The 24,883-nt window shown below is 37.2% G+C and overlaps 1 protein-coding gene across 1 annotated transcript in view; it reads right to left on the minus strand.

Annotated features, from left to right (window-relative positions):
- Window positions 1-24,883, minus strand: part of DNAH12 (dynein axonemal heavy chain 12) — a 304,653-nt gene that overhangs the window by 200,302 nt on the left and 79,468 nt on the right. Inside the window, 6 exon segments of the mRNA XM_037798810.1 lie at window positions 1,370-1,570; window positions 2,212-2,397; window positions 17,875-18,118; window positions 21,591-21,784; window positions 22,120-22,254; window positions 23,154-23,279. Of these exon segments, the coding sequence (XP_037654738.1) occupies window positions 1,370-1,570; window positions 2,212-2,397; window positions 17,875-18,118; window positions 21,591-21,784; window positions 22,120-22,254; window positions 23,154-23,279 (1,086 nt within the window).

The following is a 24,883-nucleotide window of genomic DNA, read 5'->3' on the forward strand; positions in this document are numbered from 1 at the left end:
TCTGGAGACATTTTTAGTTGTCACATTGAAGGAGGGATGCTACTAATATCTAGTGGGTAGAGGATAGGGCTTCTGCTAGACATCATATAATTTACAGGACAATCCCCATAACAAAAATTATCCAAACAAAAATATCAATAGTGGCAGGCTGAGAAACCCTGCTCTACATCAACACAATTTTTAAAAAGTCTCCTTATTCTCATTGGTCCTCTAAAGTAGGTATTTCATTAGTTTGAAGACTATTCATATAATTTCTATCCTTGGAACTTTATATATTTGACCTTCAGGTCCTATGTGTAAAGAGAATGGGCCTCATATTTTTCTTCTTTTAAGAGCTCTAACAGAACTTTTAAACTAGAACTTTTAAATTAAGTAAGGAATTTCTACAAAAAACAAAATATCTTATCAAGAAAGGGCTAGACCAGCCTGATTTGTAAGAAAATGTTCAGCATTACGTTCTTTTGGAACATAATTAGTCTTCTCCAAATAACGGCAGCCAACCTCTGCTATAAAACACTATTTATGATCAAATTCAAACCAGACTGCCTTAGTTTGAATCCCAGTTGTGTCATGTTGGGTGAACTTGAACAAATATCTATTCTCTTCTGCCTTGGTTTCCTTATTTATGAATACCAATGATAACAATACCTACCATGAAGTTCTGCTGTGAGGATTAAATGGATTAGTAAAAGAAAGGATCCTACAGCAGTATCTAACAAGTAGTTAGGGATCAAACTAAATATCAGAGAAAATATTGCATTTGTTATTTGTCTTTTCCCCAATTTCTTTGTTCCCCAGTTAGAATTCTGAAACTATATAAGAAACTATTAGTTAATATAACTTGTCTTTCTGAATTTACCCCATATCAACTATAAAGGTGAAAAAAATCTTGGGGCTTCAAATATCATGTATTTTTCTCAGGTAGATGATAATTAATTCTTCTAAAAGACCTTCAAATTAGTTGTTCACAAATATAATTAAAGTTTGGTGTATAGAACTTTTCTACAAGTTACAAGAATATAGCATGAAATAGAGTCTAGAAGTTTTGAAGTTAGAATAAATTATACCAACTGCTTTCCTTCCAAGCCTATTACCGTCATGGGAAAAGATTTATTTTAATGAAATATAATTTTTTTCTTTTAAAAATCATCAGAGTTAATGTCTCAGTCTATTATATATATTTCCATATTAATTTTTGAGTATCTGTTCCAGTATTTCACAAGATAAAATATCAAAATTATAGGCCCGTGACTTAAATAAACAATTAAAAGTCCATCCAAAAACTCAACTTATTTCCACAAGAGTGTATATGTAACATGATTGCAACTTTTTATAAATGATCAGGAGCTAAATATCATATTTAACATACCTTGATCTCTTTTTCAAATGGTTTGATGAAAGGCGAACCTCTCATTGTCTGAGTTTTTATAATTTGATCATCAAGGATAGTCTGAATCTCATCCACTGAAGAAAGAATACAGACTCCAGTATCTCGATACAGACTTACATGAAAAGCAATATCATTCCAAGTTTCTATCATTGTATGCATAGCTTTCTCTAATGAAAATTCCTAGAAAGAAGAAAAGAAGAATGAGATGGTGGAAGAAAGGATCTTATTTACTATACTGACTTTCTCTACTGAACTGAGTAAATATTTGATGCATTACAGTTTTATTTTATTAAGATAACCTTTGACTACAGAGTAATTTTTTAAGTTATAAAGTTTTAATGATTTAAAATTCCTAATAAGAATAATAACGTAGTTTTTAAAAATTCACTTGCTATGAAAACTACTGCTGTCAGTATTAAAATGGACAACAGAATAAAATACCTGCTGGACTTTCTCTGAAATGGCTTTTCTGCAGCCTACAGTCTAAAGATGCTTTCTGTATATTTCAAGAACTCCTTCCCTAGAGCTGCACTTATTCTGCTAAATCACACACACACATCACATGCCACACATATATCTATCTGGTATTTTTAATGGCCCAAGTATGAAGACTAGCACATCATCCATGTATATCAGAATGTGGCAGAATTAAGAAGTCAAAAGAAACATTTCTAGTATGGATTTAGGACAAGCAGGTAGTAAAGACGTACAAATTTTATTGAGGGGGGAGTGCTATCCAGTGCTTTGCCTTTAACTACAACAAAAAATATGATTATTTGATTAACAAACTCATCAGTCTTTCAGGTGATCTTTATATTTACCTTGCTTGCACCTGCACTTATTACTTCAAATTTTTCCAAGTATGGTGCAAGATTCAATTTTAAAACTTTTCTCAGTGTAGTTCCAGAATCTGGAGTCAAATCATAGCCTACAATTTCTGACATCTGGTTCCAGTGACGAGCTCTCATTCCTGGATTGCACAGGATGGAAACAGTAGGGATATACTCCTAATGGTGAAAATTTAAACAATAATGGGTCACTCATTTGATTTCCATACACATAGACTTTAAAGTCTTGACAGGAGGAGACCCATTAAGAGCTTTTTGTAGAAATCTGTGAAAAAAATGACGTGGCTTGGACCAGGGTGGCGTTAATGGGGGGAGATGCGCTTTGAGTTTGTCATGTATATTGAACACCCAGGGGAAGATTATAAGTAGACAGTTGGATAAATGTATGAATCTTGGGTTTGGAAAAGAAATCTGGGCTAGAGTTAAAAATTTGGCATATATCAGGGGAAATGCAGAGGTGTTGGGCTTCCCCACCTGGATGGTTGCTGATGTTCTCACAAACATTGAGGACTGGTGGTTTGATGTGCCAAACTCTCTATGACAGGACTTGCCCTTGGGAAGCCTGTTACTGCAAAGGAGAGGCTAGGCCTGCTTATAATCACGCCTAAGAATCTCCCCCTGAATGCCTCTTTGTTGCTCAGGTGTGGCCCACTCTCTCTGGCTAAGCAAACCTGGTGGGTGAATTCACTGCCCTCCCCCTACATGGGATCTGACACCAGGGGTGTAAATCTCCCTGACAACGTGGAATATGACTCCCAGGGAGGGATCTAGACCCGGCATCATGGGATGGAGAACATCTTCTTGACCAAAAGGGGGATGTGAAATGAAATGAAATAAAGTTTCAGTGGCTGAGAGATTCCAAAAGGAGCCAAGAGGTCACTCTGGTGGGCACTCTTACGCACGATATAGATAACTCTTTTTAGGTTTTAATGAATTGGAATAGCTAGTAGTAAATACCTGAGACTATCAAACTACAACCCAGTAGCCTTGAATCTTGAAGATGATTGTATAACAATGTAGCTTACAAGGGGTGACAATGTGATTGTGAAAGCCTTGTGGACCACACTACCCTTTATCCAGTGTATGGATGGATGAGTAGAAAAACGGGGGCAAAAAAAAAAAAAAAAACTAAAGGAAAAATAGGGCGGGAAGGGGACAGTTTGGGTGTTCTGTTTTTACTCATATTTTTTTATTCTTACTTTTACTTTTTGTGGTACAAGGAAAATGTTAAAAAAAATAGATCAGAGTGATTAATGAATAACTATATGATGGTAATGTGATCAGTGGATTATATACTTTGGACGATGGTATGGTACGTGAATAAATCTTGATAAAAAAAATTTGACATATAGATGGTATTCAAAATCATGGAACTAGATGAATCATCAAGACAGTAAATATAGATAAATAAAAGGACCAGTGATTGAGCCTTAAGATCCTCCAAAATAAAAGAGGTTGGAGAAAATAGGAAGAAATAGCAAAGAAAAAATATAGTGAGATTATTAGTGATATGGGAAAATTTCTATTTATCTTTCATCTCAAGAAGACTTCCAGAAATGAGGATGATAATGTGCTGCTGATAATGACAGGGCTAATGAATAGCAGTGATGAAAAAGAAGAGGAGGAATATAATCTAGGTAAATTCAAAAATGGATCAAAGACTTAAATGTTAACAATAAATTGTAGCTAAATTCCTAACTAGACTAATTAAGAAAAAATAAGGAAAATAAAAATTATCAACATTTGAAATGAAAAAGGAGTTATCACCATAGATTCTAAAGGCATTAAAAGGATAATAAAGGAATATTATGAAGACCTGCATGGCAACAAATTCAGTAACTCAGAAGAAATGGATATATTCTTTGGAAAATACAATTTACCAAAACAGACACAAAATTAAACAGAAAATCTGAATTCTCCCATGTGATGGTTAGTTTTATGTGTCAACTTGGCTAGGCTATAGTACCCAGTAATTTAATCAAACACTAATCTAGTGTTGCTGTGAAGGTATTTTGTGGATGTAGTTAACATCTATAATCAGTTGGCTTTAGGTAAAAGAGATCACCCTCAAAAATGTGGGTGGGCCTCATCCAATCAGTTGAAGGCCTTATGAGAAAAAAGTCCTGGAGAAGAAATTCTGCCTCAAAACTACAGTATCAACTCCAGTCTGAGTCTGCAGCCTGTCAGATCGCCTTAAAGATTCCAACTTCCAGCTCCCACTATCACAGTAGCCAAAGTCCTTAAAATAAATTCCTTAAAATAAAGCAAATAAACATCCTATTAGTTCTGTTTCTATGGAGAACCCTGACTGGCAAACTGTATTATCTGTTAAAGAAATTGAATCTGTTATCAAAATTCTTCCCACAAAATTCAACCAACAGTTTCACTAGTGAACTCTATATAAAACATTTAAGAAACAATAACATGTTTACACAAAACTCTTTGAGAAAATAGAGGAGGTAAAACTTTCCCACTTGTTTTATGAGGCCAACACAACCTTGATACCATAATCTGATAAACAAATTACAAGAAAAGAAAATTACATACTGTGCCAGTTTGAATGTATTGTGTCCCCCAAATGCCATTATCTTTGTAGTTTTGTGGGGCAGAAGTTTTGGTGCTGGTTAGATTTGCTTGGAGTGTGCCCCACCCAGCTGTGGGTAATGATTCTGATGAGATGTTCCCATGGAGGCATGGCCCCACCCATTCAGGGTGGGCCTTGATCAGTGGAGCCATATAAATGAGCTGACTCAAAGAGAGGAACTCAGTGCAGCTGTGAGTGACGTTTTGCAGAGGAGCAAGCTTGCTAGAGAGGAATGTCCTGGGAGAAAGCCATTTTGAAACCAGAACTTTGGAGCAGACGCCAGCCACGTGCCTTCCCAGCTAACAGAGGTTTCCCGGACGCCATTTGCCATCCTCCAGTGAAGGTACCTGATTGCTGATGTGTTACCTTGGACACTTTATGGCCTTAAGACTGTAACTGTATAGCCAAATAAACCCCCTTTTTATAAAAGCCAGTCTATCTCTGGTGTTTTGCATTCCACAGCATTAGCAAACTAGAATTCCCTGAACATAATCTCAACAATCCTTAAAAAAAAAAAAAAATAGCAAGTAATAAACTATGTAAGTATAGGGAGAAAACATGACCTTGCAGTCAAGAAGGCTTTTCTAACTATAAATCGGGAACCAGTAGCCATAAAGGAAACAAAATGATAAATTAGCTATATGAGGTTTAAAACTTCTGCATGACAAATGCCACCATAAGCAAAGTCAAAAAACCAATGACAGGAAGATGGTAGAGTAGGGAGGTCCAGGATTCAGTTCTTCTACCAAAACAACTATTAAACAGGTAGGAGCTGTCTGAAACAACTATTTTGAAACTCCAGAGGCCAGAAAACACTGTACAGCACCAGGGAAGAGCAGGAGGAAGAGGCTGATAAATTATGGTAAAGAAAAGTAAATTACTTTTGCCTCATGGCAGCTACCAGTGCCCATCCCCCTACTCTCATAGCAGGCTGCTGTGGAGTCCAGCAGCTAGTCAGGGAACATAAAAGGGACATAAAAAAAAAATCCTACTCCCCAAGAACGGGGTGGGCACAGCTGATTATTGATCGTAGTTTTTGATTAGTGAATTCAGATCGCTGGGGTGTTAGCTCTGAGCACAGCTATTGTTTCAACCCTCCCAAAAAGGGCAGCAGCAGCCATTGTTTCCACCTGCCCTGGGCAGGTGCCAGTGGCAGTGGAAACTTAAAGATGCAGCACTTTCTACAGGGTTTCAGGGAACGGTTGGCTGAAAGACTGCATTTGCTGGGCAGGCCAGGAAAGCTCAGCTTCGGGGAACTGTCAGAGAAGCTCTTGGTGCCCTTCCTAATACCCTCCTCAGGGAACTTTGGAGCTAGTCTGTGCTCCCTTCATGGGTCTCTGACCCTGTTTTGGCTGGGAAAGACTGACTTGGGAAAGTCTTTTCCATTATGCCCCCCTCCCAAAGTTTGTCCTCCAGGTAAAAGCAGCTTGAGACAATAAAAGGAGTATAAAAAACCATAGAGGCAGACAGTCTGGGACAAAGGCCTGCCTGGCTTCAAACACCTAGGAGTAAGAGTTCTGTCTCCTGGGAAACAGAGCAGACAACCAAACTGATGTAAACAGGGAACTCCAAAACAACTAACAAGCAAAAGCCCAGGACAAGATCCAAGTCCAGAAAGACAGGGAAAACCCTGCACACTGTATTTGCCTTGGGCAGACCTTCCTGATAGGAGGGCTGAAGATAAAGAGAGTATTTGTCTTATCATCAGCTGCTTTAAAAAATTGGAAACAGACTTCTCAGGAAATAAATACCAGAGCTAATACTTTAAAATATTTAAATGTAGAGTATGCAACAAGAATATAAACCAAACAAAGAAACAGGAAGAGGATAAAAATCCAGAAAACACCAACAAAGAAGACAAGAATGTGGACATACCATACAAGGCCTTTAAAAAATGATCTTAAAAATGCTCAAGGAGATGAAGGAAAATAAAGAGAAAGAACTAAAGGATATCAGAAAAACAATGAATGGGCAATATGAGAGTCATAGTAAAGACATAGAAATTTTAAAAAGGAACCAAACAGAAATTTTAAAAAGGAACAAAACAGAACTACTGGAGTTGAAGACCACAGTAATTAAAATGAAAAATTCCCAGGAGGTTTTCAAGAACAGATTGGAGCTGGTGAATCAGTGAAATTGAAGACAAGACACTTGAAATGAGTCCAACTGAGGAGCAGAAAGGAAAAAGAAATACAAAAAGCAAAAATAGACACCTCTGGGACACAATCAAGCACACCAACATATGCACTATAGGAGTCCCAGAATGTGAAAAAATAGAGAAGGGGGCAGAAGGGATATTAAAAGAAATAATGATAGGAAACTTCCCAAACTTAGCAAAAGATGTGAATATGCACATCCAAGAAGCCCAGAGGACACTTGTGCTGGTTTGAATGTATTATGTCCCCCAGAAAAAGCCATATTCTTTGATGCAATCTTGTGGGGCAGACATACTAGTGGGGATTAAGTTGGAACATTTGGATTAGGTTGTTTGCATGGAAATGCACCCCACCCAACTGTGGGTAGTAACTCTGATGAGATATTTCCATGGAGGCATGGCCCCACCCATAGGGTGGGCCTTGATCAGTGGAGCCATATAAATGAGCTGACAGGCAGAGGGAACTCAGTGCAGCTGTGAGTGACATTTTGAAGTGCAACTGAGAGTGACATTTTGAAGAGGAGCCACAGTCAAGAGGGACACTTTGAAGAAAGCACAGGAGCTGCAGATGAGAGACATTTTGAAGACAGCAATTGAAAGCAGACTCTTTGCTCTGAAGAAGCTGAGAGAGGACAAATATCCCAAGTGCAACTAAGAGTGACACTTTTGAGGAACTGCAGCCTAGAGAGGAATGTCCTGGGAGAAAGCCATTTTGAAACCAGAACTTTGGAGCAGACGCCAGCCATGTGCCTTCCCAGCTAACAATGGTGTCCAGATGGCCTTCCGGACACCATTGGCCATCCTCCAGTGAAGGTACCCGATTGCTGATGTGTTACCTTGGACACTTTATAGCCTTAAGACTGTAAGTGTGTAACCAAGTAACTCCCCTTTTATAAAAGCCAATCCATCTCTGGTGTTTTGCATTCTGGCAGCATTAGCAAACTAGAACAACACTAAATAGTATAAACATAAAAAAAATACATCCCATCATATATTAATCACACTATTGAACATAAAGGACAAAGAGAGAGTTCTGAAAGCTGCAAGAGAAAAGCAACAAGTTACATGCAAGGGAGTCCCAGTTAGATTGAGTGCCAATTTCACATAAGAAACCATGCAGGCAAGAGTAACAGTGGTCACCTGGGTTGCGAAGGTGGGAAACACAAGGAAAAGTTTTCTGTTGGGAAAACTTCCTTTTTACATTTTTTGGATCTCATTAATGTACTGTATATTGAAAATAATTTTTTAGGTAATTTATGTAAAAAAAAAAATTCAGGCAGCTCATGAAATCTGAGAGGGCCAGACACAGCCAGGAACAATGCTTAAAATCTCATCACAGAAGTCTCTCTTGAAGATGGCAGACTGGTGAGCTGTATGTTTTAGTTATTCCTCCAGGAAAGTAGGTAAAAAGCCAGGAACTGCGTGGACTGGACACCACAGAGCAATCTGTCTTTGGGCATACTTCATACAACACTCATGAAAACGTGGAACTGCTGAGATCAGCGAAATCTGTAAGTTTTTGCAGCCAGGGGACCCGCGCCCCTCCCTGCCAGGCTCAGTCCCGGGGGAGGAGGGGCTGTCAGCTCCAGGAAGGAGAAGGGAGAATTGCAGTGGCTGCTCTTATCGGAAACTCATTCTACTTATTCAAACTCCAACCATAGATAGACTGAGACCAGACACCAGAGACTCTGAGAGCAGCCAGCCCAGCAGAGAGGAGACAGGCATAGAAAAAAAACAACACGAAAAACTCCAAAATAAAAGCAGAGGATTTTTGGAGTTCTGGTGAACACAGAAAGGGGAAGGGCGGAGATCAGGCCTTGAGGCGCACATGCAAATCCCGAAGCAAGGCTGATCTCTCTGCCCTGTGCACCTTTCCTTAATGGCCCTGGTTGCTTTGTCTATTAGCATTTCAATAACCCATTAGATCTCTGAGGAGGGCCGTTTTTTTTTTTTTTTTTTTTAAATCCTTTTTGCTTTTTCTAAAACAATTACTCTAAGAAGCTCAATACAGAAAGCTTCAAAGAATTGAAATTTGGGCACGTCAAGTCAAGAGCAGAACTAAGAGAGCTCTGAGACAAAAGGCAATAATCCAGTGGCTGAGAAAATTCACTAAACAACACAACTTCCCAAGAAAAGGGGGGTGTCCGCTCACAGCCACCATCCTGGTGGACAGGAAACACTCCTGCCCATCGCCAGCCCCATAGCCCAGAGCTGCCCCAGACAACCCAGTGTGACGGAAGTGCTTCAAATAACAGGCACACACCACAAAACTGGGCGTGGACATTAGCCTTCCCTGCAACCTCAGCTGAATGTCCCAGAGCTGGGAAGGGGGAGCAGTGTGAATTAACAAAGCCCCATTCAGCCATCATTTCAGCAGACTGGGAGCCTCCCTACACAGCCCAGCAGCCCAGAACTGCCCTGGGGGGACGGCACTCACCTGTGACATAGCACAGTCATCCCTCAACAGAGGACCCGGGGTGCACAGCCTGGAAGAGGGGCCCACTTGCAAGTCTCAGGAGCCATACGCCAATACCAAAGACTTGTGGGTCAGTAGCAGAGACAAACTGTGGCAGGACTGAACTGAAGGATTAGACTATTGCAGTAGCTTTAAAACTCTAGGATCATCAGGGAGATTTGATTGTTAGGGCCACCCCCCCTCCCCGACTGCCCAGAAACACGCCCCACATACAGGGCAGGCAACACCAACTACACACGCAAGCTTGGTACACCAATTGGGCCCCACAAGACTCACTCCCCCACTCACCAAAAAGGCTAAGCAGGGGAGATCTGACTAGTGGAGAACAGGTGGCTCGTGGACGCCACCTGCTGGTTAGTTAGAGAAAGTGTACTCCACAAAGCTGTAGATCTGATAAATTAGAGATAAGGACTTCAACTGGTCTACAAACCCTAAAAGAACCCTATCAAGTTCAGCAAATGCCACGAGGCCAAAAACAACAGAAAATTATAAAGCATATGAAAAAACCAGACGATATGGATAACCCAAGCCCAAGCACCCAAATCAAAAGACCAGAAGAGACACATCTAGAGCAGCTACTCAAAGAACTAAAGATGAACAATGAGACCATAGTACGGGATATGAAGGAAATCAAGAAGACCCTAGAAGAGCATAAAGAAGACATTGCAAGACTAAATAAAAAAATGGATGATCTTATGGAAATTAAAGAAACTGTTGACCAAATTAAAAAGATTCTGGACACTCATAGTACAAGACTAGAGGAAGTTGAACAACGAATCAGTGACCTGGAAGATGACAGAATGGAAAATGAAAGCATAAAAGAAAGAATGGGGAAAAAAATTGAAAAACTCGAAATGGACCTCAGGGAAATGATAGATAATATGAAACGTCCGAATATAAGACTCATTGGTGTCCCAGAAGGGGAAGAAAAGGGTAAAGGTCTAGGAAGAGTATTCAAAGAAATTGTTGGGGAAAACTTCCCAAATCTTCTAAACAACATAAATACACAAATCATAAATGCTCAGCGAACTCCAAATAGAATAAATCCAAAAAAACCCACTCCGAGACATATACTGATCACACTGTCAAACATAGAAGAGAAGGAGCAAGTTCTGAAAGCAGCAAGAGAAAAGCAATTCACCACATACAAAGGAAACAGCATAAGACTAAGTAGTGACTACTCAGCAGCCACCATGGAGGCAAGAAGGCAGTGGCACGATATATTTAAAATTCTGAGTGAGAGGAATTTCCAGCCAAGAATACTTTATCCAGCAAAGCTCTCCTTCAAATTTGAGGGAGAGCTTAAATTTTTCACAGACAAACAAATGCTGAGAGAATTTGCTAACAAGAGACCTGCCCTACTGGAGATACTAAAGGGAGCCCTACAGACAGAGAAACAAAGACAGGACAGAGAGACTTGGAGAAAGGTTCAGTACTAAAGAGATTCGGTATGGGTACAATAAAGGATATTAATAGAGAGAGGGAAAAATATGGCAAACATAATCCAAAGGATAAGATGGCCGATTCAAGAAATGCCTTCACGGTTTTAACGTTGAATGTAAATGGATTAAACTCCCCAATTAAAAGATATAGATTCGCAGAATGGATCAAAAAAAATGAACCATCAATATGTTGCATACAAGAGACTCATCTTAGACACAGGGACACAAAGAAACTGAAAGTGAAAGGATGGAAAAAAATATTTCATGCAAGCTACAGCCAAAAGAAAGCAGGTGTAGCAATATTAATCTCAGATAAAATAGACTTCAAATGCAGGGATGTTTTGAGAGACAAAGAAGGCCACTACATACTAATAAAAGGGGCAATTCAGCAAGAAGAAATAACAATCGTAAATGTCTATGCACCCAGTCAAGGTGCCACAAAATACATGAGAGAAACATTGGCAAAACTAAAGGAAGCAATTGATGTTTCCACAATAATTGTGGGAGACTTCAACACATCACTCTCTCCTATAGATAGATCAACCAGACAGAAGACCAATAAGGAAATTGAAAACCTAAACAATCTGATAAATGAATTAGATTTAACAGACATCTACAGGACATTACATCCCAAATCACCAGGATACACATACTTTTCTAGTGCTCACGGAACTTTCTCCAGAATAGATCATATGCTGGGACATAAAACAAGCCTCAATAAATTTAAAAAGATTGAAATTATTCAAAGCACATTCTCTGACCACAATGGAATACAATTAGAAGTCAATAACCATCAGAGACTTAGAAAATTCACAAATACCTGGAGGTTAAACAACACACTCCTAAACAATCAGTGGGTTAAAGAAGAAATAGCAAGAGAAATTGCTAAATATATAGAGACGAATGAAAATGAGAACACAACATACCAAAACCTATGGGATGCAGCAAAAGCAGTGCTAAGGGGGAAATTTATAGCACTAAACGCATATATTAAAAAGGAAGAAAGAGCCAAAATCAAAGAACTAATGGATCAACTGAAGAAGCTAGAAAATGAACAGCAAACCAATCCTAAACCAAGTACAAGAAAAGAAATAACAAGGATTAAAGCAGAAATAAATGACATAGAGAACAAAAAAACAATAGAAAGGATAAATATCACCAAAAGTTGGTTCTTTGAGAAGATCAACAAGATTGACAAGCCCCTAGCTAGACTGACAAAATCAAAAAGAGAGAAGACCCATATAAACAAAATAATGAATGAAAAAGGTGACATAACTGCAGATCCTGAAGAAATTAAAAAAATTATAAGAGGATATTATGAACAACTGTATGGCAACAAACTGGATAACGTAGAAGAAATGGACAATTTCCTGGAAACATATGAACAACCTAGACTGACCAGAGAAGAAATAGAAGACCTCAACCAACCCATCACAAGCAAAGACATCCAATCAGTCATCAAAAATCTTCCCACAAATAAATGCCCAGGGCCAGATGGCTTCACAGGGGAATTCTACCAAACTTTCCAGAAAGAACTGACACCAATCTTACTCAAACTCTTTCAAAACATTGAAATAAATGGAACACTACCTAACTCATTTTATGAAGCTAACATCAATCTAATACCAAAACCAGGCAAAGATGCTACAAAAAAGGAAAACTACCGGCCAATCTCCCTAATGAATATAGATGCAAAAATCCTCAACAAAATACTTGCAAATCGAATCCAAAGACACATTAAAAAAATCATACACCATGACCAAGTGGGGTTCATTCCAGGCATGCAAGGATGGTTCAACATAAGAAAAACAATCAATGTATTACAACACATTAAAAACTCGAAAGGGAAAAATCAATTGATCATCTCAATAGATGCTGAAAAAGCATTTGACAAAATCCAACATCCCTTTTTGATAAAAACACTTCAAAAGGTAGGAATTGAAGGAAACTTCCTCAACATGATAAAGAGCATATATGAAAAACCCACAGCCAGCATAGTACTCAATGGTGAGAGACTGAAAGCCTTCCCTCTAAGATCAGGAACAAGACAAGGATGCCCGCTGTCACCACTGTTATTCAACATTGTGCTGGAAGTGCTAGCCAGGGCAATCCGGCAAGACAAAGAAATAAAAGGCATCCAAATTGGAAAAGAAGAAGTAAAACTGTCATTGTTTGCAGATGATATGATCTTATATCTAGAAAACCCTGAGAAATCAACGATACACCTACTAGAGCTAATAAACAAATTTAGCAAAGTAGCGGGATACAAGATTAATGCACATAAGTCAGTAATGTTTCTATATGCTAGAAATGAACAAACTGAAGAGACACTCAAGAAAAAGATACCATTTTCAATAGCAACTAAAAAAATCAAGTACCTAGGAATCAACTTAACCAAAGATGTAAAAGACCTATACAAAGAAAACTACATAACTCTACTAAAAGAAATAGAAGGGGACCTTAAAAGATGGAAAAATATTCCATGTTCATGGATAGGAAGGCTAAATGTCATTAAGATGTCAATTCTACCCAAACTCATCTACAGATTCAATGCAATCCCAATCAAAATTCCAACAACATACTTTGCAGACTTGGAAAAGCTAGTTATCAAATTTATTTGGAAAGGGAAGATGCCTCGAATTGCTAAAGACACTCTAAAAAAGAAAAACGAAGTGGGAGGACTTACACTCCCTGACTTTGAAGCTTATTATAAAGCCACAGTTGCCAAAACAGCATGGTACTGGCACAAAGATAGACATATAGATCAATGGAATCGAATTGAGAATTCAGAGATAGACCCTCAGATCTATGGCCAACTGATCTTTGATAAGGCCCCCAAAGTCACCGAACTGAGCCATAATGGTCTTTTCAACAAATGGGGCTGGGAGAGTTGGATATCCATATCCAAAAGAATGAAAGAGGACCCCTACCTCACCCCCTACACAAAAATTAACTCAAAATGGACCAAAGATCTCAATATAAAAGAAAGTACCATAAAACTCCTAGAAGATAATGTAGGAAAACATCTTCAAGACCTTGTATTAGGAGGCCACTTCCTAGACTTTACACCCAAAGCACAAGCAACAAAAGAGAAAATAGATAAATGGGAACTCCTCAAGCTTAGAAGTTTCTGCACCTCAAAGGAATTTCTCAAAAAGGTAAAGAGGCAGCCAACTCAATGGGAAAAAATTTTTGGAAACCATGTATCTGACAAAAGACTGATATCTTGCATATACAAAGAAATCCTACAACTCAATGACAATAGTACAGACAGCCCAATTATAAAATGGGCAAAAGATATGAAAAGACAGTTCTCTGAAGAGGAAACACAAATGGCCAAGAAACACATGAAAAAATGTTCAGCTTCACTAGCTATTAGAGAGATGCAAATTAAGACCACAATGAGATACCATCTAACACCGGTTAGAATGGCTGCCATTAAACAAACAAGAAACTACAAATGCTGGAGGGGATGTGGAGAAATTGGAACTCTTATTCATTGTTGGTGGGACTGTATAATGATCCAGCCACTCTGGAAGTCAGTCTGGCAGTTCCTTAGAAAACTAGATATAGAGCTACCATTCGATCCAGCGAGTGCACTTCTCGGTATATACCCGGAAGATCGGAAAGCAGTGACACGAACAGATATCTGCACGCCAATGTTCATAGCAGCATTATTCACAATTGCCAAGAGATGGAAACAACCCAAATGTCCTTCAACAGATGAGTGGATAAATAAAATGTGGTATATACACACGATGGAATACTACGCGGCAGTAAGAAGGAACGATCTGGTGAAACATATGACAACATGGATGAACCTTGAAGACATAATGCTGAGCGAAATAAGCCAGGCACAAAAAGAGAAATATTATATGCTACCACTAATGTGAACTTTGAAAAATGTAAAACAAATGGTTTATAATGTAGAATGTAGGGGAACTAGCAGTAGAGAGCAATTAAGGAAGGGGGAACAATAATCCAAGAAGAACAGATAAGCTATTTAACGTTCTGGGGATGCCCAGAAATGACTATGGTCTGTTAATTTCTGATGGATGTAGTAGGAACAAGTTCACTGAAATGTTGCTATATTATGTAACTTTCTTGGGGTAAAGTAGGAACATGTTGGAAGTTAAGCAGTTATCTTAGGTTAGTTGTCTTTTTCTTACTCCCTTGCTATGGTCTCTTTGAAATGTTCTTTTATTGTATGTTTGTTTTCTTTTTAACTTTTTTTTTCATACAGTTGATTTGAAAAAAGAAGGGAAAGTTAAAAAAAAAAAAGAAAAAAGAAAAAAGACAAACAAGGAAAAAAAAAAAAAAAGATGTAGTGCCCCCTTGAGGAGCCTGTGGAGAATGCAGGGGTATTCGCCTACCCCACCTCCATGGTTGCTAACATGACCACAGACATAGGGGACTGGTGGTTTGATGGGTTGAGCCCTCTACCATAAGTTTTACCCTTGGGAAGACGGTTGCTGCAAAGGAGAGGCTAGGCCTCCCTGTATTTGTGCCTAAGAGTCTCCTCCTGAATGCCTCTTTGTTGCTCAGATGTGGCCCTCTCTCTCTGGCTAAGCCAACTTGAAAGGTGAAATCACTGCCCTCCCCCCTAGGTGGGATCAGACACCCAGGGAAGTGAATCTCCCTGGCAACGTGGAATATGACTCCCGGGGAGGAATGTAGACCCGGCATCGTGGGATGGAGAACATCTTCTTGACCAAAAGGGGGATGTGAAAGGAAATGAAATAAGCTTCAGTGGCAGAGAGATTCCAAAACGAGCCGAGAGATCACTCTGGTGGGCACTCTTACGCACACTTTAGACAACCTTTTTTAGGTTCTAAAGAATTGGGGTAGCTGGTGGTGGATACCTGAAACTATTAAACTACAACCCAGAACCCATGAATCTCGAAGACAGTTGTATAAAAATGTAGCTTATGAGGGGTGACAGTGGGATTGGGAATGCCATAAGGACCAAACTCCACTTTGTCTAGTTTATGGATGGATGTGTAGAAAAGTAGGGGAAGCAAACAAACAGACAAAGGTACCTAGTGTTCTTTTTTACTTCAATTGCTCTTTTTCACTCTAATTATTATTCTTGTTATTTTTGTGTGTGTGCTAATGAAGGTGTCAGGGATTGATTTAGGTGATGAATGTACAACTATGTAATGGTACTGTAAACAATTGAAAGTACAATTTGTTTTGTATGACTGCGTGGTATGTGAATATATCTCAATAAAATGATGATTAAAAAAAAAAAAAATCTCATCACAGAACTGGTCTGTGCCACTACAGGGCACAAACATGACAGTTTGCTCTCTGGGCATGCTGATAGTGGATGTTTGCCACTGCTGCTAGAACCACTGCCACTGCATCCTTGGGAAGCTAGATACATTATTGAACTGTCACAAAAAATTGTTATTATCCTCTCTTTATAAATGAGGTGATGGAGGCAGAGAGGCTAAATATCTTGTCCAAGGTACACTGGTACCAAGTGAAGAATGGTGATGTGAGAATGAGTACAAGGAATTCACAAACTAACTGCCATCTTGTTCTGCTGCCTTTAGCATAGGCTAAGTGGTCTTACTTAGCTTACTTAGTTTATTTGCTTATATGCAATTAGCTCTACCTGGTCTTTCCCAGATAATTCTTACGACTCAGACAGAGTCTATGGGTCAATGACTTCTATGAACTCAAAATCCTACTCTTTCTAAGTGTTTTGCAGATGACAAATTTTTAAAAATGTATCCATCCTGGAAAAAAAATACTTATGATCTCATTTCAAAGTTTTAATTTTTCTGGATTAATGGTAGGCTGTATCATTATGCTCATTTAATTTTATTATAGTAAATCATAAACAATGGTGAAGGCTTCGTGTTTTTCAAATGCTTATTTTGTGTTATATTCAGTGAGCTGTGCAATATGCCATAACAGGTCTGAGCAATCTTCTACTGCCTTCTGTGGACCTGAGGAGCCCTTTGCCCCACCATTGCCAAATGAGATGGTATGTCTTCCCCTTGATCCACCCAAATATGGCTTCTATCCTCCACCCAACCAGCCTTTCCCATAAACCGTCCTTGATAGCAGTGCTTTAATATAAGGGTTTAAAGATGTGGGAATTGAATACCAAAATGTCAAAGATGCAAAAATATCTGATTCAAAAGCTGAGAAAAAAGTCCTCTCTCTTTGCCGTCAGCACTTCCACCCAAAGCTGATCCCTCAGTTTTTCACAGTGCCAATGCCTGGAAAAGAAGGCTGGGAGTGAGAAAGAGCCTGATGAAGAAGCTGAAGGATAGGAAAGCTTTTAAGAATCTCATTTTTTTCTGATTGTTTTTCCCTCAATATCTTTATTAGGCTGCACTCCTTTGATTACAACTGACAGAGACCTGATACAGATAGAGACCTGATACAGACTGGGCAACCTGAAAATAAATAAATCAATAAAGTTGGGGGGTGGGGGGTTGGTGGGGAAGAAGGCACTCTATTACCTTGCATGTGCAAAGTGAAACAGGGAAGAGATATAAATGCCTCTACAATCCTGAGACTCAGAGAAGTGAGCACAATCATGGCTCCTTCCTTTATTTCCTCTTTTAAGTATCAATGTCAGTCTTTAAAACCACCTACCCTGTGACCATAGGTAGCTCTCAACATTATCATTACACCTTGTGAATAGAGAAAAAAGAGGCTTCCTTTCCTAGCTCAAGCTCAAAAATTTCAGGGAGAACTCTGGCCCAGTTTGGGTCACATGCCTCTCCTTAAGCCAAAGACAATGACTGGAGATATGGTATATTGGGATTGGCTCATCTTCAGTTGATGCCCACTGAAGATGAGACTAACTAGATGCTCACCAAACCCATTTTATAGACAATTAGACTACTGTTATAAAGAAAGTGCAAGACCAGAAGATGGATTTTATATTTGATATAGTAGACAATAGAAAGTTGAAAGGATATCAATAATATTCAAATGCCTTTAAATATTTTCATACCTTAAATACTTTTATCTGCTCCATTACTGCACAACACATAGTAATAGTAGGATTCTCTTTGGGTTCTTTTTCAAGTTTCTCTTCTTCCAGAGATCGTCTTTTTGCCAATTTTCTTCTTTCTTGTAATTCTTTCTTTTCCTTCATTTGGAAAAATTTTAGTGTCTTAAAAATTTCTCGGGAAAACTCATCTACATCAGCTTCCATGCCTTCCCCATTGAGGTCCAAAAAACCTCCATCCATCCACCTGAAATGAAAGGAAAATTAGCACTAAACTCAGAGAGTTTGTGAGTTTGAAGGGGATTTAGAGATATTTTAGGCTGGGACCCTCATTTTATAACAGAAATAACAGAGAGCAAGAACAGTAAACACTTTCTCAGTCACACAGGAAAAGCTGATGGTTGAGAAACAAGCCAAAACTGTCAGCCATGCTGCATGTGCTAAAATATGTATCAAATTAATAAATGGTCGACTAAAGGTAACTAAATAAAATGCAGATTTGACAACACACTTGTAATTTTTGGTGTAAACATTAGTTAAATAAACTAATTGCATAAAATACTGACTTGTTTCAAAGGACACAGAAAAGGCATTTGACAAAATTCAGCACCCCTTCATGATAAAAACACTTCAAAAGATAGGAATAGAAGGTTACTACATCAACATGATAAAGGGCATATATGAGAACCCCACAACTAACATTGTACTCAATGGTGAAAGACTGCAAGCTTTCCTTCTAAGATAGGGAACAAGACAAGGATGCCCATTGTCACCACTGTTATTCAACATTGTACTGGAAGTTCTAATCAGAGCAGTTAGGCAAGGAAAAAAAAAAAAGGCATCTAATTGGAAAGGAAGAAATAAAACATTCACTATTTGCAGATGACATGCTGCTATACATAGAAAGTCCCCAAAAATCTACAAATCTCACACTTCATACAAAAATTAACTCAAAATGGAAGAAAGACCCAAATACAAGAGCCAGGACCATAAAACTCCTGGAATAAAATGTAGGGAAGCATCTTCAAGATCTTGTGGTAAGCTGTGGTTTCTTAGACTTTATATCCAAAGCACAAGCAATGAAAGAAAATATAGATAAATGGCACCTCCACAAAATTGAAGACTTTTGTGCTTCAAAGGATTTTGTCAAAAAGGTGAAAAGGCAGCCTACTCAAAGGTAGAAAATATTTGGAAATCACATATCAGATAAGGGTTTAATATACAGAATATATAAAGAAATCCTACAACTCAACAATAAAAAGACAAACAACCCAATTTAAAAACGGGCAAAAGTCTTGAATAGACATTTTTCCAAAGAGGAAATAGAAATGTCTAAAAAGCACATGAAAAGATGCTCAACATCACTACCTATTAGGGAAATGCAAATCACAACCACAATGAGCTATCATTCACACTACTAGAATGGCCACTAAAACAAACAGAAAACTACAAGTGTTGGAGAGGATTTAAAGAAATAGGAACACTCATTCACTGCTGGTGGGAATGTAGAATTCCAACAGCTGCGGAAGACAGGTTGGTGGTTCCTCAGGAAGCTAAGTATAGAACTGCCATATGATCCAGCAATTCCACTACTAGGTATATACCCAGAAGAATTGAAAGCAGGGACGTGAACTGACATTGGCACATCGATGTTCACAGCGGCATTATTCATAATTGCCAAAAGATAGAAACAACCCAAGTATCTATCGACCAATGAATGAAAAAACAAAATGTGATATATACTTACAATGAAAACTTATTCAGAAGTAAGAAGGAATGAAGTCCTGAAGCATGTGGTCACATAGATGAACCTTGAGGACATTATGTTGAGTGAAATAAGCCAGACAGCAAAGGACAAATACTGTATGATCTCACTGATATGAACTAATTATAATAAGCAAACTCATATAGTTAGAAACTAGAATATAGGTTACCAGGAGATACAATGGGGGTAGAAAATGGGGAGCTGATGCTTAATTTATAGAGAATTTCTAATTAGGTTTACTGTAAGTGTTTGGAAATGGATAGAAGTGATGGTAGCACATTATTGTGAGTGTAATAAACAGTGCTGAATCATGTGTGTGATTGTATTTGAAAGTGGAAGTTTAGGGTTGTGTATGTCACCAGAAGGAAAGCTAGAGGATGAAACATGGGATGTATAACATAGTGAATCCTCTTGTGGATGATGAAGGTGTTAATACTACAAATATAAGAATGTTCTTTCATGAACTAGAACAAATGTATGCCACGATTACAAGGTGTTAATAATAGGGTGGTATATGGGAAAATATATACTGAATGAAAACTATGGATTATAACTAACATTAATATTATAATATTCTTCCATCTATTGTAACAAAGGTACTACACCAACGCTAAGTTTCAATAATAGGGAGGTATAAGGGATATGGGGTTTTTCTTTTTGGAGCAATGAAATGTTCTAAAATTAATTGTGGTGAAGAAAGCACAACTCTGTGACTATACTGACAGTCATTGATTGTACACATTAGGTGAATTGTATTGTGAGAATAAAATTGTCTTTTAAAAAATAACAGTAAATAACAAGCGTTGGCAAGTACATGGGGAGTAGGAACACTAGTTTATTGTTTGTGGGATTGTTAAATGGTTCAGCTGTTGTGGAAAACAGTTTTTCAGTTCCTCAGAAAGTTAAAGAACTACCATATAACCCAGCAATCCTACTTCTATACCTAACAGATTTGAAAGCAAGGACTCGAATTGATATTTTCAAAACAATGTTCATAGCTATATTACTCACATTTGCCAAAAAATACAACAGCCCAAGTGTCCATCAACAGATGAATGGATAAACAAAATGTGGTATATTCACCCATAAATATAGATGCAAAAATCCTAACGGACACACAATGGAATATTATTCAGCCGTAAAAAGGAATGAAGTCCTGATACATGCGACAACATGGATCAACCTTGAAGACATCATGTTTAGTGAAAGAAGCCAGACACAAAAGACAAATATTGTATGATCTCATTGATATGAAATAATTAAAATAAGCCAATTCATAGAATCAGAAACTACAATATGGGTAACCAGGGACTGGGGGTGGGTAGGAAATAGGGAATTAATATTCAATTGGTACAGATTTTCTGGTTGGGGTAATGGAAAAGTTTTGGTAATAGATGTTGGTGATACTTGCACAACATTGTGAATGTAATTATCCATGCTACTGAATTACATATTTGAATATGGTTAAAAGTGGAAATTTTAGGTTGTATATAGGTTACTAGAATAAACTTTTTTAAAAAGACCATAGAACTGTACAGTGCAAACTGAATACTAATATAAACTATGGACTACAGTTATCAGTATAATTATAATAATATTGTTTTATCACTTGTCACAAAGGCACCAGATTAATGCAAAGTGTTAATAATAGGGAAACTGCATGTGTGAGGTGGTATGAGGGAACTCTGTATTTTCTGCATGATTTTTTTGTAAACCTACAACTTCTCTAACAAAATATATATATATATATTTTTAAAGTTAACTGATTTTAGAAATTAAAGTTAGGTGGTACCTTAGCAGCATTTGATGCTTCTCCCATATGACAAATTGTTCCCTTTTAAATGGATGGATAAATCCAACTTTTAAACACTTAGCCAAGAAAATAAAATCAATTTACACTTTACAAATACTTTTGCAATATTTGCTTAATTTTTATTACAGAAATGTAAATTACCGTTTTTCTGTTCGTTGCCACTTCAAAACAAAATTAAAAAACTTCTGATAGGGTTCAATATTAACTTTCAATTTATCCAATTCAGGATATTTTGTCAATTCCCATTTGAAAAGGTCCTCTTCTTTATTAATAAACTGAACTGCTTCTTCAGACTCCTGAATACGTTTTTGCAGTTGTCTTACATCTGTTACATACTGAAAGTAAATAATTTCTATCTTGAGAATATTCAAGAAATGTTATAAAAACAAGATTATATGACACTGCATAGAATATGTCCTTGCCTTTAAATAGCAACTTGAAATATTAACTTCACAAAGTTACTACAACAGAGAGCAAAATGTAGTTTTGTCTACTTTACAAATAGAAGACTAAGTTACAAAAAGATTTACATAGTGCCAGTGTTAACCCCAAGAGGTCGATCCCTGTTTGCCATAGTTATGATATGTTCTATATTTTAAAGGTTATGTAACTGTGTCCTGTATTATATCCATGGTCCTGCCATAATTACTACCTTACATATTAATCAGACCTGTTGCATGCGTTCCAGCTCTGCAAATTCTTTTAACTCTTCCATGCGGCGTGACTGTTTTTCTATTTCCAAAATCAGTTTCTCTCTCTTGGCTATTAGATCGTTTTCTCTTTTATGTTTAGCATTCTCAATGAGCTTTTTAAAAGACAATTTAATCACATTAATTATTTTACTACAAACGAAGGGATTTTCAAAACAGAAATCTGAATGCTTTGGATAGCAATATAATCAGAGAAGTAAAGATGAGTACAGAAATACTGTATATAAAGACTGATATAAAAATGCAAAAAATAAGAAGCCACTCAGATAAAGTTTCCTAAATCTCCAATGTGAATTTCCAAACAATTATATAAGAGATTCTGGGTAATAATAAAAGCTACTATTTACTGAACACCTATTATGTGTCAAGAACTATTCAATACTGTAACGGCATTATTGCAGGTATCATTATTCTCATTTTAGAAACGAAGAAATTGAGGTTGATAGAGGTCATGAGACATTCTCTAGTCATGAAATAGTAAAAGTCAAAATCTAGATTTAGTATCCAGATTAATCTGACTGAAACCCATGCTTTTGACTACTGTACTATATCACCTCCAACTTTAGGATAAACTGGCTTGCATTAAGACTTTTTCAAAATCTGAATTATATTCAGTCTGACATAAAATCCTGAATCTCCTATTTCATATCTCTGCAATATTGAGCAAGTCACCTAACTTCTCTGAGTCTCATTTTCCTCATGGGTATTAAATGCTTTACTATATGGAAAACACTTAGCACAGTGCTTACTATTATTATCACATATTTACATAATGGTTCTGACTTCATTAATATCAGCCCTGCTACTTGCCAGACCCTGTGAGTTCAACCTAACTGCCTGACACCACAGGTTCATAAATATTGCTAACAACCACCTCACATTGAGACATGACAATACTTTTTAAAGGTAGATGGCAAGTATGAATGAAAATTAAATGTGAACACTAAGTTTAAAATGTCAGAATATAAAAGTACGTGCTGAAAAGTATACTTACTTTATCATTTTCGTCAAAGATAGGGTTGATTTTCCAAGGCCACATGAGGACAGTTGCATTCAAAGCTAACTCTTCTTGAGGAAACATAAAAACATCTAGAAAGTAAGACATTCGGCGTTTGGATTCCTGCAAAAGAAATTCCAGATATAATACATCATATAGAAAATCTAAGGTACAATGAAAAGGAAAAAACCAACAACAAATTCCAATATTCTTTTACATTTCAGTCTGACTGAAATTTTGTAATCACATGGGTATTTCAATTGCTGTAGAATTATTAATTTGGCTTCATAACACACAACTGCATACTTCTAAGCTGGAAATAAATAACTTTTAAGTTTTCACTTGCAATTGACATAACCAAAAGGTACTCTTGGTCCACCTGGTATATTTTAAAAAGTGATCAAAAGTGCAACTTTTTCTCTGCAGTCTTTTATTTTTTATTTTTTATTTTGAAATAATTTCAACCTTACAAAATGTTGGAAAAACAATACATAAATATTGCTCCCACCCAGATACTCAGTTTTACCAACTTTTAGCATTTTGCCACATTTGTTATATTATTCTCTCCATAAATATTTTTTCTAAACACTTGAGAGTACGTTGCATATCATGCTCCTTCACTACTTAATATTTCCATGTATATTTCCTAAGAATAAAAATATTCAGTTATGTAATCACATTAAGTACAATGATCAAGTTCAAGACATTTTTAAAAACTTTTTATGTTGAAATAATTTCAAATGTACAGGAAGTTTGCAAAAATAATATAAAACCCATAGGGAGTACTCCAACACACCCCCCACCCAGATACATATATCCACCAGCTTTTAACGTTTTTGTCTCATTTGTTGTATCATTCTATCCATTCATTTATCTGTCTTTCTATTTGAGAGTAGGTTGTATACATTGAGCTCCTTGGACATTTAATACTTCCGTTACATTTCTAAAGAAATAGGATATTCATTTATCTAACCAACTTATCAAGTTCAAGAATTTTAATATTTTTTATTACAGAATTTGTGGGCTTATAGAACAATCATGCATAAAATTCAGGATTCGTGTATACCACCCTATTATTAACATGTTGCATTGATGTAGCACATTGGTTACACTTGATGACAGCACATTTTTATAACTGTACTATTAACTACAGTCTATGGTTTAAGTTAGGGTTCACTGTTTGAAGAGTGCAGTTTCATGTATTATTTTTTAAAAAATTGTTCTATTACCATATATACAACCTAACATTTCCCCCTTTTAACCACATTCAGATGTATATTTCAGTGCTGTTAATTACATTCACAATGTTGTGCTACCATCACTACCATCCATTACCAAAACATTTCCAACATTCCAAATAAGAACAATGTACACTTTAAGCCCTAACTTCCTGTCCCCTGTCCCCACCCCATCCCCTGGTAACCTATATTCTACATTCTGACTCTATAAATTTGCTTATTCTAATTATTTCATATCAGTGAGATCATACAATATGTGTTTATGTCCTTCTCAATCAACATGACGTCTTCAAGGTTCACACATTTTGTTGCATGGATCAGAACTTCATTCCTTTTTACTGTTGAGTAACATTTCATGGTATGTCTATACCACATTTTGTTTATCCCATTCATCAATTGATGGACCCTTGAGTTGCTTCTAATTAGTGAATAATGCTGCTGTGAACATCGGTGTGCAGACGTCTGTTCAAGTCTGTTCAAGTGTTTTCA

This window comes from Choloepus didactylus, chromosome 1 (genome assembly GCF_015220235.1).
Source record: "Choloepus didactylus isolate mChoDid1 chromosome 1, mChoDid1.pri, whole genome shotgun sequence".
Taxonomy (NCBI): Eukaryota; Metazoa; Chordata; class Mammalia; order Pilosa; family Megalonychidae; genus Choloepus; species Choloepus didactylus.